The sequence below is a fragment of the Papio anubis genome, chromosome 11 (genome assembly GCF_008728515.1).
Source record: "Papio anubis isolate 15944 chromosome 11, Panubis1.0, whole genome shotgun sequence".
Classification (NCBI taxonomy): Eukaryota; Metazoa; Chordata; class Mammalia; order Primates; family Cercopithecidae; genus Papio; species Papio anubis.
The window spans coordinates 26545709-26562690 of NC_044986.1; the positions used below are offsets into that span (position 1 = coordinate 26545709).

At 42.8% G+C, this 16982-nt stretch overlaps 1 protein-coding gene across 3 annotated transcripts in view; it reads left to right on the forward strand.

Annotated features, from left to right (window-relative positions):
- The window catches only part of SORCS1 (sortilin related VPS10 domain containing receptor 1), a 594356-nt gene that overhangs the window by 321223 nt on the left and 256151 nt on the right, over positions 1-16982 (forward strand). For all 3 annotated transcript variants that reach the window (XM_009215327.3, XM_003904235.4, XM_009215326.3), the window contains exon 3: positions 5956-6055. In XM_009215327.3, coding sequence (XP_009213591.2) covers positions 5956-6055 — 100 coding nt within the window. The remainder of the gene's footprint in view (positions 1-5955; positions 6056-16982) is intronic.

Consider the following 16982-nt stretch of genomic DNA (forward strand, 5'->3'; position numbering starts at 1 on the left):
GTCCCCAGGCTAATGTGCAATGGCGCGATCTCAACTCACCGCAACCTCCGCCTTCTGGGTTCAAGCAATTCTCCTGCCTCAGCCCCCTGAGTAACTGGGATTACAGGCGTGAGCCACCACTTCCGACTAACTTTGTATTTTTAGTAGAGATGGGACTTCTCCATATTGGTCAGGTTTGTCTCGAACTCCCGACCGCAGGTGATCCACGCTCCTCGGCCTCCCAAAGTGCTGGGATTACAGACGTGAGCCATCACGCCCCACTTCTGTTAGGATTTTTAAGCATAATGGTCTATTCACCAATGGAATTCTGATATAATTATTATAAAAGCGGAGTGTGGAATCTTTAATTCTTATATTCCAGTTCTTACCGTTAACTCTGTGATCCAAGCACCAAGTAAAACTACTAGCACATATAGACAAGACATGATAGACTAAATTATGCTACATTTTAAAAATGTTGTAATTGCTTTATGAATATCCTTTCTTCTAAGCAACCTAAGTCAAAATTATGTTTAGTGATTGGGGTTTTCCTTGAGGGTTCATGTTATAGGTTTTTAGTAAGTATTGAGCAAAGAGCACTAAAAACAGTCGAGAAAAAAATGTTAGAAAATGAGTAACAAAAGCTATCATTTATAGTTTACTTATGTGCCAATCATTGTGCTTATGGGTTAATTTAAATTGCAATGATTCTGTGTTTATTTAGTATCCCATTTGATGGCATAAGATTATAATGAAGGAAATCCAGTCACACATTGCATTTCTGCAACTCCTATCAAAACTAGCTGTATCCTATGCTGATCCTTTTTTTCAAGTGTGATAGGAGATTTTGCCACCTCAAAAAGATCATAACCTGTTGGAAGGTGGGTGGGATGCCTCAGATGGTGGTTTCTGAACGCCACAGAGCAACTTATTTCAGCTCTATGTACATAGTAAATAATTAAATAGAGACATACTTTCAAATGTTCTAAAAGCCACTAAGATATATTTGTAAAAACAGTAGTGTGAAGATTAAAGATCAAAAGCAGAAGAAAGTAAGCCTTAATTTATTCACTTGCATATTTATTTTCATGGAATGCTTATTTTGTTAAGCTTTTAGCCTCTTCTGGCACAGTATAAGTGTTGACAGAAGCTCTCTTTTTCATTCATAGATAAGTCAACCTGTAAACAAAGCCTGAAAATAAAAATGCTTGCTTTGAAATGATTTTTTTTAAATGGTACAAGTGAAGAATTCAAGGCTGCATATGTCGCATCTTAATTATGAGTGTTTAAGATACATATTTTAAGCTCCTTTCCTTTTTTTGTTGTTTTTTTGTTTTTCTATTACAATAGTAGTCACTTTATGATTAGTACAGGCTGGCATTTCTGTTTGCAATTTTCATTTGAGATACTTTTATAGTTCCTCTTTCTTACGAAATTAAGATCCATACCTTTCTTTTCCTTTCTTTATCTTTGATCTTATGCTTCCCAAAGTGTGTTGCTCAGAACACTAATCTCATTAGATATCCCTCAGGAATGAATCCTATCATCAAATATGTTTAGAAAATGTTGTATGAAATATGCTCTTAAGAGGTTCAATGTATATTAGAATAATATAGTTTGTGAAAAGTTATGAAGTAAAGGAATATTAAATGTTGCCTAATCACACATTTCTCAATATTTTTTGTTCTTGGAAAATGTCCTCCTCTTCCATACCTAGGGTTGATAGTTAAAATATTTAACCAGCACATCGACTCAACTCTCTGTTAGGTAAAAAGCATCCTCTGCTCTTTTGGAGCTCATGTCCATAGGTGACTACGGCTCCCATAAATGTGTGAGTAGAGCTGGAAGCATCTCTTAGCTGTGAATCAGGGCTTACAGATGGGCACTAGAAATTGCCTTCCATGAGGGCAATGCCAACCCAAGGTCACTGAGTCCCCCACTGGGGTGCAGCCTGATTGGCAAAGGCCTTGACAGATCAGCACAGGCGTTGGTGCTGGAGCAAGTTTGTTGAGGATCTCTGCTGTGCCAGGCCTCAATCTTTTGTTTGCTATACTGTGAGGAAACTTGAAAGGCCCCTGAGTGGGAGACCATGGTGAAAAGGCTCACAGGAAAAACTACTCAGAGAACTTGGTGCAGTAACTATTTATCAACTGGTTTGAAAGTATTTACTATTTTTACTTTTGTACTGCCATACCAATGTACGCCAGCTGATTGTTGGTTCTGCCAATGAAACTTATCAACACTCTATCTAATTCTAGTTCTGTGGGACACCCTTGGACAACTGCTAATCTATACCACTTGGATATGTGAAAATGCATCATTTTCTATGAATTGCTTATTACAAAGCCATGATGTTTAAATATGCAGTTCTGCTCGAGTGGAGAATTATCAAAATTTGGGTTAACTTTTAAGCTTTGTAAAATCAAGAAACAAGAGATGGCACCAAAAAATGATGGATACCTTGAAGCATCTGGATTGCTGGATGAATTATGTTACAATAAGATAAAAATGTCCAATAACGTAGTGTAAGCTTCCTGGAAAAAAATGTTGCTAATGTAAATCTGACTAAGTCACTCAATTGTCATCTTGTCACATTAGGATTAGAGTTTAATACGCACCCACTCACCCACCCACACAGACACACACACATGCAAATAAGGATGATTGTATGTAGCATCCTTATAATCCTCATTTGCCTTTCTATGCCTTGTTTTTTTAAATGTAAAAGTATTCGTCGAATAGCTCAAGGATCAAGTTAATAGAAAGTATAAGAAACTCGTCACACTCTATATAGACTAGTTCCTACTTTTGTAGTCTCTTTTTCTCATTATTCCACTAGGAAAATTGAACCATTCTCTCGTCTTTAATGTAGTCTTACTGATTTCCATCTATCATCAGGCTAAATTTATTAATGTAGCAGTATTTACACATTTCATTCTTTTCCCGCCACCCCCCAGGTAGATTTTGCATCTTTTTTTTTTTTTTTTGGTTCTGGAACTTGGGAGTATTGTTCAGAATAATGAATAGAAAAAACACTGTACAATAAAAGGAGGTAGAATAAGGCTAGCAACATGTGAGAGACACACAAGACCTTCTAGAAAGAGAATGTTGACTCAGGAGGATAAGATAAGAATGGAAAAAAAGACAAAACACCAAGAGTGGACTAGGGGCTGGGTGCCTTGACTCACTCCAGTAATCCCAACACTTTGGGAGACTGAGGTGGGTGGATCACCTAAGGTTAGGAGTTCAAGGCCAGCCTAACCAACTTGGTGAAACCCCATCTCTACTAAAAATACAAAAATTAGCCGAGTGTGGTGATGTGTGCCTGTAATCCCAGCTACTCAGGAGGCTGAGGCAGGAGAATCGTTTGAAGCCAGAAGGTAGAGGTTGCCGTGAGCCGAGATCACCCCACTGCACTCCAGCCTGGGTGACAAAGTGAGACTCCATCTCAAAAAATAAAGAGAAAAAAAAAAAAAAAAAAAGAGTGGGCTGGGCTAGGGAAGAAATCTTAGACATTTCTTAGAGAATACCAGAAAATTCCCTCAAATAAGCTATGAATTTTTGAGAAAAAGATTTGAAAGGAAGATTTTAAGAAGTTTTGTTGTGATTCATTAATAAGATATCCTGTGAAATAGTTCTGGAATGCTCCTCAAATATTCTTGGCTATTAAGCTAATGTGTGTTTGATTATAATAGTGCAGAGACTGGTCCTGAAATAAGCCAGGTATATATTTTTGTTACAAAGGTAACATCTAGTCTGTGATGCTCTAATGTTGTTTTCTAAACTTACCCGTTTTTGAGGTTCATAGTTATTTCAAGAAGTTTTGCATAGTACTTTATTCCTCAGCGATTAGGAATGGCATCTCAATCCTCTAAATTGTTGACCCTTTTCTGTTTTCCATCTATGTATAAATTTTAGGAAGAAATATCTTGAATCTCCAGCCAGAATAAATCCTAAATTCCTAGCTCCAGGATCACTTTTATACAGCTTTCTTACTCCAGTGTTTGGTCCACCATATATACTGAACGGACTGTAGTGAAGTTGTTAACACACACTTCTACTTAGTCGTTGTGGCCTGTAAGAATTTGTAACTTTTACCAGTATCAGAAATTAATTAAGATGGTTACAATTTTTGTGTTTTTCTAATTAAATCAACTTTAATTTCTAAGCATTGTTAACTCATATCTCTGTCTTTGCACTTAACATATTCTAAATATTTGTTTATATTTCTTTCAAATAAAAGTGTGACATACTTGAGAGTAGAGGCTGTGTGCTGTGTCCTTGCACTTAGCAACACTGGTATGCCTTAGGAGCACTACAAAATATGAATGAATGAATGAATTTTATCAACAATCTCCTAAGTAAGAAAGCTGAAAGGAAATTTTTTATATCATTTTATATCTATCTTCTTCTTCTTTTTTTTTTTTTTTTTTTTTTTTTTTTGAGATGGAGTCTTGCTCTGGACAAGACTCTACCCAGTCTGGAGTGCAATGGCACTATCTTGGCTCACTGCAACCTCCACCTCCCGGGTTCAATCAATTCTCCTGCCTTTGCCCCCTGAGTAGCTGGGATTATAGGAACCTGTCACCACGCTTGGCTAATTTTTGTATTTTTAGTAGAGACAGGGTTTCACCATGTTGGCCAGGCTGGTCTCAAACTCCTGACCTCATGAACTGCCCACCTCAGCCTCCCAAACTGCTGGGATTACAGGTGTAAGCCACCACGCCTGGCCTTTTTTTTGTTTTGAGATAGAGTCTTGCCCCTTGGCCCAGACTGGAGTGCAGTGGTGTGATCTCGGCTCACTACAACCTCTGCCTCCTGGTTTCAAGTGATTCTTGTGCCTCAGCCTCCCAAGTAGCTCGGACTACAGGTGTGTACCACCACACCACGCTGATTTTTGTATTTTTGGTAGAGAATGAGTTTCACCATGTTGGCCAGGCTAGTCTCTAATTCCTGACCTCAAGTGATTGATCCATCTTGGCTTCCCAAAGTGCTGGGATTACAGGCGTGAGCCACTGTGCCCAGCCCTATCTTCTTTAAATTAAAAAAAAAAAAAAAAAAAAAGAAAAGAAAAAAGGGGAAAAAAAAGTTGAGGTATAATGAAAGCAACATGGGGCTTAGGCTAAAATACCTGAATTCAATTTCTAGCTGCCCATTTATCAGGAAAATTTTTAAATTTCTTTGAACAAGTTACTGAAGTTCTCTCAGCCATTGTCATCAAATACAAATAATAATCCCTGCTGTACATAGCTGTCATGATGATACAATAAGATTAAAATTCTGAAATAGAGTAGACCTTCATAGAGAAGGTAATTAAAAGCAATTTATTTAATCTGTGTGAATAATTTGTTGACCAATGGCTAAAGTTGAGAGGCTCTATAGGAAAAACAGAGTCAGTGTCGAGAAGTCATGTCCTCCTGACTTCAGATTGCTTAACACTGGAAAAGGCCACGGAGTAAGAAATTAGTGAAATCTCACTTATTATTGAGACATTTTCTTGCCCTTAAATAATAAGACTGACTGACCTTTGAAGGGACTGATCCACCATATATTCCCTGACTCATGAAAGAAAACACAATTTGTAGATAAATCACGAGAACTTGCTTTTCTACTGTGCCAAACATAAAGTAAAAGTTTGGAAATGTCATATCTAACTAAAATCTCTTTAATTATTTGGTCAAATCAAGGGGCACTCTCATCTCTTATTATTTTTAAATTAACCACATTCTTTATGCAATGTGCATACATTAAGGAGCAGTAGAGAGATGGAGTTTTAATTTTTACCAATTCAATTTAAATGCAGATTTTAACCACTCACATGATGCTACTGTGTACATCATTAAGCATCATTATATACTACATGAATCATTGAGAAATCTCCTGAGAGCTATTCTACTATGTAAAACATGCATTATACTGACAAGCAGTCAAATGACGTCTACTTCTGTCCTCATTAATGCTCTTTTTGAATTACAGGTCAACCGATTATGGAACAACCTATGAGAAGCTGAATGATAAAGTTGGTTTGAAAACCATTTTGAGCTATCTCTATGTGTGTCCTACCAACAAGCGTAAGGTAAGAAATGTATATTCAGTATGCTACTCCTTCATGATGTGACTTCTGTCTTGATTAGCTAACATCTCTAGCTACCTAAAAATCCATTATAGTTAAGCTGGGATTAGAAATGTAAAGATGAGTTGATGGATGTTAAGGTTGTAAAATGTGTGACACATCATAATTTTCAGATCAGCAGCTGGGAATGTAAAAGGGCGAGGCGGGTAGGTAGATCATTACCATTTCCGAAAGGCAGCTACAAAGAATGAGTCTTGTTGGGTGGATGCTGCTGACTCTCTAGTAAGAGTTCTGACCAGTCAATCACAAGAATCCGAATGAGTCTTGACAAGACAGCAGAAAAGATGGATTTTCATCTGATGACCCAGTTTCTCCTCGACATGGAACAAATAGATTAACTAGAATTTAAGTGAATGCATTGCCCTACAGCAGATATGAAGTTTCATTTTTAAAGTTTGTTCAGTCTGCACACAAATGTCAGGATGAATGCAATGCATTTAGCAGAATAGAGTAGCTTGGAAAGAGTGATAAGATTAGTCCCTTCTGAGCATGGATCTTAGCTGCAAGAAGCCTTGGAGATCATCATATACAACACCCTTATTTTACAGATAAGAAAACTGAGATTCAGAGGAAAGAAATAGATTGTGCCCATTGCAGAGTTATGGCCATAATTAGGACTAGAATTAAGGTGTCTTGGTTAGCAGTCATACTTTTTCCACTATGTCATACATCTCCTATTAAGAGAGCTTATCTACTGCTCAGATATGTCATTTTTTAGGAAGAAAATATTGCTTTTAAATGAGAAAGACATTTATTTGTCTCAGAAGGAGAGTGGTACTACATCTGTACCTTTGTTTTTATAAACTTGCATTATCAAATTCTGAATTCTGACATACAATTGATAAGTAGTACATAGGTTACATGAACTAATAGTATTAATCAGGAAATAGAAACGTGTCATTCATTAACATACCCTAAACCATAATGTGTTATGAAGGTAGCACTTGATGTCTATGTTCGCATCTCAGATTTTTCATTAGCTACTGTTAGTGACCTTGGGTAGGGTCTGCATTTTGCCATCTGGACTATGGAAGGTGATGAAAATATCTCTTAAGCAATCACTCTTAATTCTGGCTGCATGTCAAAAGGTACACTCTCAATTCTGGCTGCATGTCAAAAGTGGTCCCCAAATTTGCAAGCCTTAGCCCCACTGTGTCCGGAATTGGTGGGTTCTTGGTCTCGCTGACTTCAAGAATGAAGCCACGGACCCTCGCAGTGAGTGTTACAGTTCTTAAAGATGGTGTGTCCAGAGCTTTTCCTTCAGATGTTCAGATGTGTCTGGAGATTCTTCCTTCTAGTGGGTTCGTGGTCTCGCCGGCTTCAGGAGTGAAGCTGCAGACCTTCACGGAGAGTGTTACAACTCACAAAGGCAGCGCAGACCCAAAGAGTGAGCAGCAGCAAGGTTTATTGCGAAGAGCGAAAGAACAAAGCTTCCACAGCAGGGAAGGAGACCCGAGCACGTTGCCACAGCTGGCTCGGGCAGCCTGCTTTTATGCCCTTACCTGATCCCACCTACAGCCTGCTGATTGGTCCATTTTACAGAGAGCTGATTAGTCTCTTTTGACAGGGTGCTGATTGGTGCGTTTACAAACCTTGAGCTAGACACAGTGCTGAATGGTGCATTTACAATCCTTTAGCTAGACATAAAAGTTCTCCAAATCCCCACCTGATCCAGGAGCCCAGCTGGCTTTACCTAGCGGATCCTGTGCTGGGGCTGGGGGAGGAGCTGCCTGCCAGTCCCGCACTGCGCGCCTGCATTCCTCAGCCCCATGGAGCAGAGGGTGGTGCTCGTCAGGGAGGCTTGTGCCACGTGGAAGCCCACTAGGGTGGGGGAGGGGCTCAGGCATGGCCCGCGGGGAGGTGGCTGAGGCCCTGCAAGAATTTGAGTGCCGTGCGGGCGGGCCGTGCCCTTCGCAGTGGCTGGCCCGGGTGCTAAGCCCCTCTATGCCCAGGGCCGGAGGCGCTGGCCAGCCGCTCTGAATGCGGGCCCGCCAAGCCCACACCCACCTGGAGCTCGCACTGGCCTGGGAGCACCACAGGCAGCCCCAGTTTCCATCTGCGCCTCTCCCTCCACACCTCCCCACAAGTAGAGGGAGCCAGCTCTGGCTTTGGCAAGTCCAGAGAGGGGTTCCCACAGTGCAGTGGTAGGCTGAAGGGCTCCTCAAGTGCGGCTAGAGTGGATGCTGAAGCCAAGGAGGCGCTGAGAGTGAGCAAGGGCTGCTAGCACATTGTCACCTCTCAATCCCCCCTCTAAACAGGACACCCCAACTACTGTTGGGAATTTGGCCAATGACTGCTCTAGCTACTTCCTGCTGGATAGGGGCGATGAAGGGGCCCTGTGGTTGTAGTGTTCTCCAGAGGGGAACTCTTTAGGCCAGTGAAAGGGCCAGCAGATCAGTCCAGGGGTCCTCAGTAGAAGTTGTTAGTTGAACTCATTTGGGGTTCCATTTGTAAGACCATCTGTAGCTTGATGGCCTGGATTCTAGAGGAAACAAGTTTAACAAGGAGGTTAAAAATACAGGGTCCAAAAGCGAGTAACAGCAAGATGGCTGCCATGGGACCTAGAAAGGGGAGAAGCCATGTTGCCCAACTCCAGAGGTTGGTATAAGAATTTGAAAGGCGTTGCCTGATTTCAGAAGCCGTTTCCTGTAAATGCTGGGCAGCATCTCCTACTATTGCTGACTGGTTAGTATAAAAACAACACTCCTCCCCTAAGAAGGTGTAGAGTCCTCCTTTCTCCACAGTGAGGAGGTCCAGGCCTCGGTGGTTCTGGAGAGTCACTGCTGCCAAAGAGTCTATTTGGGATTGTAGAGTAAGGATAGATTTTGTTATCTCTTGCAAACTGTCTGAGAAATCATTTGAGAGTGTGTGGTAGTAGGATAATGAAGTAGATAAACTGGCTATTCCAGTTCCTATAGCAGTAGCCATTTCTAACCCTATAAGTAGGAGTATTAGTTGTATGGCTCTAGATCTTGGGCCAGTGCCTGACCAAACAGATGAGGGCTATCCCTAAACCCCTGGGGCAAGACCGTCCACATAAGTTGGAATGTGTGGTCTGTGGGATCCTCAAAGACAAAGAGAAACTGGGAGTCAGAGTTCAGGGGAATATAGAAGAAGGCATCCTTGAGGTCCAGAACTGTGCGCCATTCTGCTTCCTCTGGTATTTGAGAGAGCAGAGTATAGGGGTTGGGTACAACTGGATATAGAGGAGTTACTGCCTCATTGATGAGCCCAAGGTCTTGCACTAGTCTACACTGACCATTCGGTTTTTATACTTCTAGAGTTGGGGTGTTGCAGGGACTGCTGCATTTCCTTACTAAGCCTTGAGCTTTTAAATGTTTAACAATATCCTGTAAACCTTTATGAGCTTCAGGCCTTAAGGGATATTGCCTTCGATAAGGAAAAGTGGTGGGATCCTTTAACCTGATTTGGACTAGGTGGGCATTTTTTGCCCTTCCAAATTGTCCTTCCAATGCCCAGACTTGAAGGTTGATTTCCTCTTCAAGTAGGGGACAACAAATGGATAACTTGTTCCCCATATTCATGTAGATAATAGCTCCAGCTTTGGCTAATACGTCCCTCCCTAATAAGGGTGTGGGACTTTCAGGCATAACAAGAAAGGCATGTGAAAAGAGCAAAGTCTCCCAATTACAACTGAGGAGGTGGGAGAAATACCTGGTTACAGGCTGTCCCATAATTCCTCGGATGGTAACAGACTTTGGGGACAGTCGTCCAGGAAAGGAGATCAACACTGAGAAGGTTGCGCCAGTGTCCAGGAGGAAGTCAATTTCCTGGCCCTCAATGGTTAAGCATACCCAGGGCTCAGTAAGGGTAATGACATGAGCTGGTGTTTGTCCCAGGCACTGTCAGTCCTGTTGTTGGATCATCTGGTTAGGGGCTTCTGTCCCAGAGAACCTTAATCTTGTGGGGCAGTGCACCTTCCAGTGATTGCCTTGGCATAGTGGACATGGACGAGGGGGCAGCTCGTTTCTCACTGGACAGTCTTTTTTAAAGTGTCCTTGTAAACCACACTGATAACAAGCCCTACCGGGTGATTGGCCTGCTCCATTTTCTGTCCTCTCTGAACCACCAAGATTTGTTTGTCTGAGGGCCATGACTAAGGCTGCGGCCTTTCTCTGATTTCACTTTTCCTTTTGGACTTGTTCCTCTTGGTCCCTATTATAGAACACCGAGGCTGCCAGGTTTAATAACTCCTCCACATTTTGTTCAGGGCCCAAGGGCTTGCTTTTGGAGTTTTCTCCTGATATCTGTGGCTGATTGGGTAATAAACTTATCTTTTAGAACCAGTTGACCCTCGAGTGATTCAGGTGACAGGGGAGTATATTTTCTTAAGACCTCCCATAGCCGCTTGAGGAAGGCAGAAGGATTTTCTTCCTTTCCCTGAGTTATGGTAGACATCATTGAATAATTCATGGGCTTTTTCCTAATTCTCCTTAGTCCTTCTAGAACACAGGTCAACAGATGTTTATGACTCCAGTCCCCATGATCTGAGTCGAGGTCCCAGTGGAGATCCGTACTAGGGACGGCTTGCTGACCAGTAGGGAATTTGTCCCTTTTTTCCATTATCATTCTATCCTTTACGTGACTAACATACCAAGTATCTCCAAACTCTCGGGCTGCAGCTAAAGCCGCATTCTTTTTATTAAAGGCCAGGGTTTGATCTAACAGTAACATGATATCTCTCCAAGCGAGGTCGAAGGTTTGCCCTAAGCCCTATAGGACATCTGTGTACCTATGAGGATCATCTGAAAACTTCCCCAGGTCTACCTTGATCTGCTTCAAATCAGAAAAGAGAGAAAGGGACATGTACCTGGGTTGGGCCAAATTCTCCTCCCCCTACAGCTTGAAGGGGACATAACCAATAGCCTGGTGGTTTTTGGTGCTTTAGAGATTTCTTTGCTTATTTTCTTCTGGGCAGGGGAGATTAGAGGGGGATTATCATTAATAGGAAGGGGAGCTATAGGGAAGCTAGGATTTGGGGGTAAGCTGAAAGTTCTTCCTGTGGGATGTAAATTGCAAGCTTTGCCTAGCTGTGTATTCTCCTTCAATGAAAAGAAAGCTTGTACATAAGGTATTTCACTCCATTTGCCTTCCCTCTTACAGAAAAGGTCAAGCTGCAGAATAGTATTGTAATTTGTACTTCCCTCAGGTGGCCATTTTTTCCCATCAGAGAGAGAATATTGGGGCCAAGCCTGAGTGCAGAAAAAAATGAGCTGCCTCTTTTTCAGGGTTTGTGGGTCAAACTGGTCCCGATGGCTTAGGATGCATTTCAAGGGTGAGCCTGTTGATGCCTGAGTGTTTCCCATCTGAAAGACAAAACTGCCCGCGGTTTTGGTTTGTTTTGTTTCTCCCCCTGCCCAAGAATCCGCAGCGGTCCCTGGACCCTGCTGATTGGAATAGTTGCGCTCACTGACACAGCAGCAGAAACACTGGTTTTCCTCCCAGACCACAAGGAGGACCGAGGAAGATCGGATTTAGTGACCCTTACCGACGCATTCTTGAAAACCTGTTAGAGTCCTAAGCATTCTCCTGTTAGTATTGGGACCTTACCCATGTCCTGTAAAGATGTTATGCCCCAGAAATGAAGTGGAGGACCATACCCTGAGGGAGGGAAGGGATCTTGAGTTGGAAGAGTGACACCTTTTGTCCTCACTTATATGAATAGGAAGGATACAATTTCTGAGACTCCCCATATTGTAGCTTCAGGAATAGCTTTTGTTAAGCCTGCTAGTCTGAGGTGGGATCCTAAAATTCCAGATAGTACCCCCTACCATGGGACTTTGGGCAAAAATTATGTCTTTCTGATTGGTGAGCCCAGGTGCCTAGAGAAGGTAACAGAGTCCTGGAGTTTATACTAGAAATCATTCTTATGGGAGAAACTAGTAAAGCACCAGAGACAGGGAGCAATTTTTAGAAGAAGGACTAGCCTCAGAGAAGAGAGGCGAGAGGAAGTTTGTCTGACAGGCATTAGGATCCAGGAGACAAGGGTCAGGGTAGGTAGAATAGATGGGGGAGTCTTGCTTGGGCGACATGACTTTGAGAGTTCCCCTCATGGCTGCAGGGTCAACCAACTTGTTGTCGGGACCCCAGAGCTCAATGGCTTTCCTTTGTGTCGACCCTCGGCTCAGCCCAGAAGTAGAGGAAAAGTGGAAACTGGTTCCAGGCAAACCAATACTCCCAACTCCAAAGAGTTGGGGGTTGTTAGAGAGCCCTTTCCCAGAAAGCCTGACACCCATGTCTTTAGTTCAGTGGCCACACTAGTTGCTTTTAACTGGCCAACAGGTGCCCAGTATTTAGCCCCTGAATTCTAAGGAAAAATAGGACAGAATAGCAAGTGAAAAGGATCCAGTGGTACTCACTGCTTGGCGATAGGCAATGGTCTCACTGCTTGGTGATAGGCAATAGTCCCTTCATGGTCACCAAAATGTGTTTGGAATTGGTGGGTTCTTGTTCTCGCTGACTTCAAGAATGAAGCCATGGACCCTCACGGTGTTACAGTTCTTAAAGATGGTGTGTCCGGAGTTTGTTTCTTCAAATGTTCAGATGTGTCCAGAGTTTCTTCCTTCTAGTGGGTTCGTGGTCTCACCGGCTTCAGGAGTGAAGCTGCAGACCTTCGCAGTGAGTGTTACAGCTCTTAAGGCGATGCGTCTGGAGTTGTTCGTTCCTCCTGTCCAGAGTTGTTCGTCCCTCCCGGTAGGTTTGTGGTCTTGCTGGCTTCAGGAGTGAAGCTGCAGACCTTCGTGGTGAGTGTTACAGCTCATAAAGGTGGCACGGACCCAAAGAGTGAGCAGCAGCAAGATTTATTGTGAAGAGTGAAAGAACAAAGCTTCCACAGCGTGGAATGGGACCCGAGCGGGTTGCCACTGCTGGCTCCGGCAGCTTGCTTTTATTCTCTTATCTGACCCCACCGACATCCTGCTGATTGGTCCATTTTACAGAGAGCTGATTGGTCCATTTTGACAGGGTGCTGATAGGTGCATTTACAAAACTTGAGCTAGACACAGAGTGATAATTGGTGCATTTACAATCCTTTAGACAGAAAAGTTCTCGTAGTCTCCACCCAACTCAGGAGCCCAGCTGGCTTTGCCTAGTAGATACCGTGCCTGGCCCTGGGCAGAACTGCCCACCAGTCCCGGGCTGCACACCTGCACTCCTCAGCCCTTGGGCGGTGGATGGGACTGGGCGCTGCAGAGCAGGGGGTGGCGCCCATGGGGGAGGCTTGGGCCACGTGGGAGCCCATTGAGGCAGGGGGCGGGGCTCAGGCATGGTGGGCTGCAGGTCCCGAGCCCTGCCCCGCAGGGAGGTGGCTGAGGCCTGACTAGAATTCCAGCACAGTGCAGGCGGGCCGGCAGTGCTGGTGGACCCAGCCCATCCTTCCCAGCTGCTGGCCCTGGTGCTAAGCCCCTCATTGCTCAGGGCTGGCGGTGCTGGCCGGCTGCTCTGAGTGCAGAGACCACCAAGTCTGCATCCACCTGGAACTCGTGCTGGCCCAGTTCCCACCCGTGCCTCTCCCTCCACACCTCCGGCAAGCAGAGGGAGCCGGCTCTAGCCTCGTTCAGCCCAGAGAGGGACTCCCACAGTGCAGCGGCAGGCTGAAGGGCTCCTCAAGCACGGCCAGAGTGTGTGCCAAGGCTGAGGAGGCGCAGAGACCAAGCTAGGGCTGCTAGCACGTTGTCACCTCTCACCACCACTGTTGCTCTGGATTAGGGTTTAGGTAACTATATCTTGGTAAAGCTCCCCAGATGCTTCTGATAGGTATCTAGGATTAAGAACTACTAATATAAAGTGTAATGTTCACTCTGGCTGTAAGCATTTCAAGTTCTTCAGTAGAGACAACATAACTTTTCAGTTGAGCATAGACTCTGGAGTAAGAAGAAGAGAGAAAACCCAGCTAAACCGATTACCAAATATATAAGCATGGTGATTTACTTAATCTCTCCAAGCACAGTGGGATTCAGTTTAAAAGGGGGACAGTTATATTACCTACCTCATGTGGGAAGTTTTGAGGATTATATGAAATTAGGCATTTCAAATGCTTAGCACAGAATAGTAAAAGCTTAATTAATGTTTTCTCTGCATTTCATTCTTTTTTCTTCCTGCAGTGTCCAGCAGAACTTTCTGTGATGATAGAAATTTTCTTCTAAGCTCTTCTGTACTTTAGACATTAACAATTTATAGCTGTTGAGTATTTGAAATATGGCTAGTGTAACTGAGTAATTGGATTTTAAATTTCATTTAATTTTAATTAATTTAAATTGATATAGCCATGTGTGGCTGATGGCCACAGTACCACACAACCAATAATGTCAACCTCACAAATTAGAACTATACCCCAAACATTCCTATCTTCCCTTTACTGGCTGGTTACTTCATTAACAATTACGTCTAAATAATTTTGATCTGCTGTATGCAATCCCAAATTGAGGAACTGAACTTATATCTTTTATTTTTATGATGAGATTTAGTTGTTCGTTGGCTTTGTATCGATTTTTGTAATCTCTTGATTTTTCTTCAGTTCATATTTTTAGCAAATTTAATTTTAACAGTCAGCAAACTGTATGTTAGGCAATGTGCTATGCACTGTAGGATACAAAGAGAAATAAGCCAGCAACTCATCCTCAGAGGTCCTATGTTCTAGTACTAGATGTGGCATGACGTTTTGTAATTTAAAGATCCCTGAACTAAGATTCAGGAATCTAAGTCCCTGTCTTGAATCTACTTCCACCTAACAGGTGGCTCTGGGTGAATCATTTACATTTTCTCCATTTGTAAAGAAATATAGGAAAACAGAATAAATTTATGCCTGGAAGAGACCTCAGAATAATCAATGATACTCTCTGTTTCATTGATGCTGTTAAACTTGAAAAAAAAAAAAAAAAAAAAAAAGATGCCAAATACCGACTCTGACTATAGGCTTTTCTGTAGCTGCAGAATATATGATGATGATCCAGAAACTCCAGGATTGTTTTCAGGAGCAGGACTTAAGGAGTGAGATGCTCAAGTCCAGATGTAGCTGCTAAGACTGGCAGGGAAGCAGAGAGGTAATAATACAGCAACAAGCCCAACCATCGAATCCACTCACGTCAATATACCATGAATCAGGCTGCGTAATTAGTCCATAGTTACCTGAAGGACGTTTAAAGGGGCAGTTAGCCATGGGCATTTTACTGATCTTAAGACTTGACGCTCCCTAGTTCTAGAAAAAGAGAAGTCCCTGTGCACAACTATGAGGGAATGGCTTTCTCTGGGACTGTTACCCTTCAGATCAGAGGTGGTCCTGAGCTGTTTAAATCACAATGTTATGAGTGAACCTAAAGGAAGGGATCTTTTCCTCTATAGATAAATGAGACCCCTATAGTCACTTTCTGAGATGCCAGTAGATTTAAGAAATATTGGAGGACGATGAAGGTCTTAACAATGGTACACAAATCAATAAAGTTGACATAGCAGTATATTTGTGCACAGTTTTTCTACTTATGAGGTGAATTTATTACCATGAAATATGTATTCCGCCCACCCAAAGGACATATTGGAATCAAAGAGATAGTACTTGCACAACATTTTAAAGTGTGAATATATCTTCTCCAGTCAATGAGAATTTATGTTAAAACAAAAAGAAAAAAGAAATTTCAGGCTCTGTTAATTATGCAGAACAAAGGCAGTGCTCAAATGTGCTCCAATTCTTCTAGGACTTATGCTATCCTCCAGTGAAAAGGGCAGACTCCTTTAAAAAGTTGTATTAATTCTCTCAGATCTCCAGGGTGCTATCTAGCAAGTAAAAATCTTTTATACCAGATACTTCTCTCTGCTTTTCACACTAGTGGGAGCAACTGGAATAAAACTGACAACATCAGGGTAACTCTCTGCATTCCCTGAAACCTGTTTTTTGCCTTCACATTCTTATAGCTATTTTTAGCTGTTTGTGTGGACAAGAGCAGTTCTTCAATCATCATGTTGGAAACAGCAGGCTTCATGCCTTGGCTTTGCAGGCAGCTTGTTAGGGGCACTACCGGAGATCAGAGTCCAGAATAAAGCAGGATCTTATTTACAGTTTAAATTAATGATCATCCATTGGCTGTTTCCCTGCAAGCCTGCTGTAAATTACAGCAGCTTTTCTTGGCTAGGTCTGTTACAGTAAAAACTGTAATCTCAACATACATCAGTGTAAGAAATCTTGACTAAGAGATAGAAAGAGGGGTCCTAGGTATTAGCCTAGATCGTGCATACTCTCTTTTAAAGGAGACCTGCATCTGGCCGCTGATATATGAGGTTGGCCCAAAAGAAAAGGCTGAGTGGTCCTAGTGCCAGAGGAAAGGCAGGCTGGCTGTCACCATGTCTCAGAGGGAGAACAGTTTCTCCCACCCCCATTCATGATAAATCCCAAGGCTTGTTTGTGTCAGCAGAGGTTTATTGGTCACCTACAGTCTGCTATAAGAAAAGATGATTTAACCTGTACTGGAAAGGAACAGCTGGGATGCAGAAGGTGATGGGAAGAACTAATACAAATGTAGCAAAGAAAAAAACAAAAAAAAAGTTGGTTGGGCACGGTGACTCATGCCGGTAATCCCAGCACTTTGGAAGGCTGAGGCAGGAGGATCACGAGGGCAGGAGATTGAGACCATCCTGGCTAACACGGTGAAACCCCATCTCTACTAAAAATACAAAAAATTAGCTGGGCGTGGTGGCGGGCGCCTGTAGTCCCAGCTACTCAGGAAGCTGAGGCAGGAGAATGGCGTAAACCTGGGACGCGGAGCTTGCAGTGAGCTGAGATCGCTCCCTGCACACCAGCCTGGGCGACAGAGTGAGGCTCCGTCTCAAAAAAAAAAAAAAAAAAAAAAAAATTGAAATC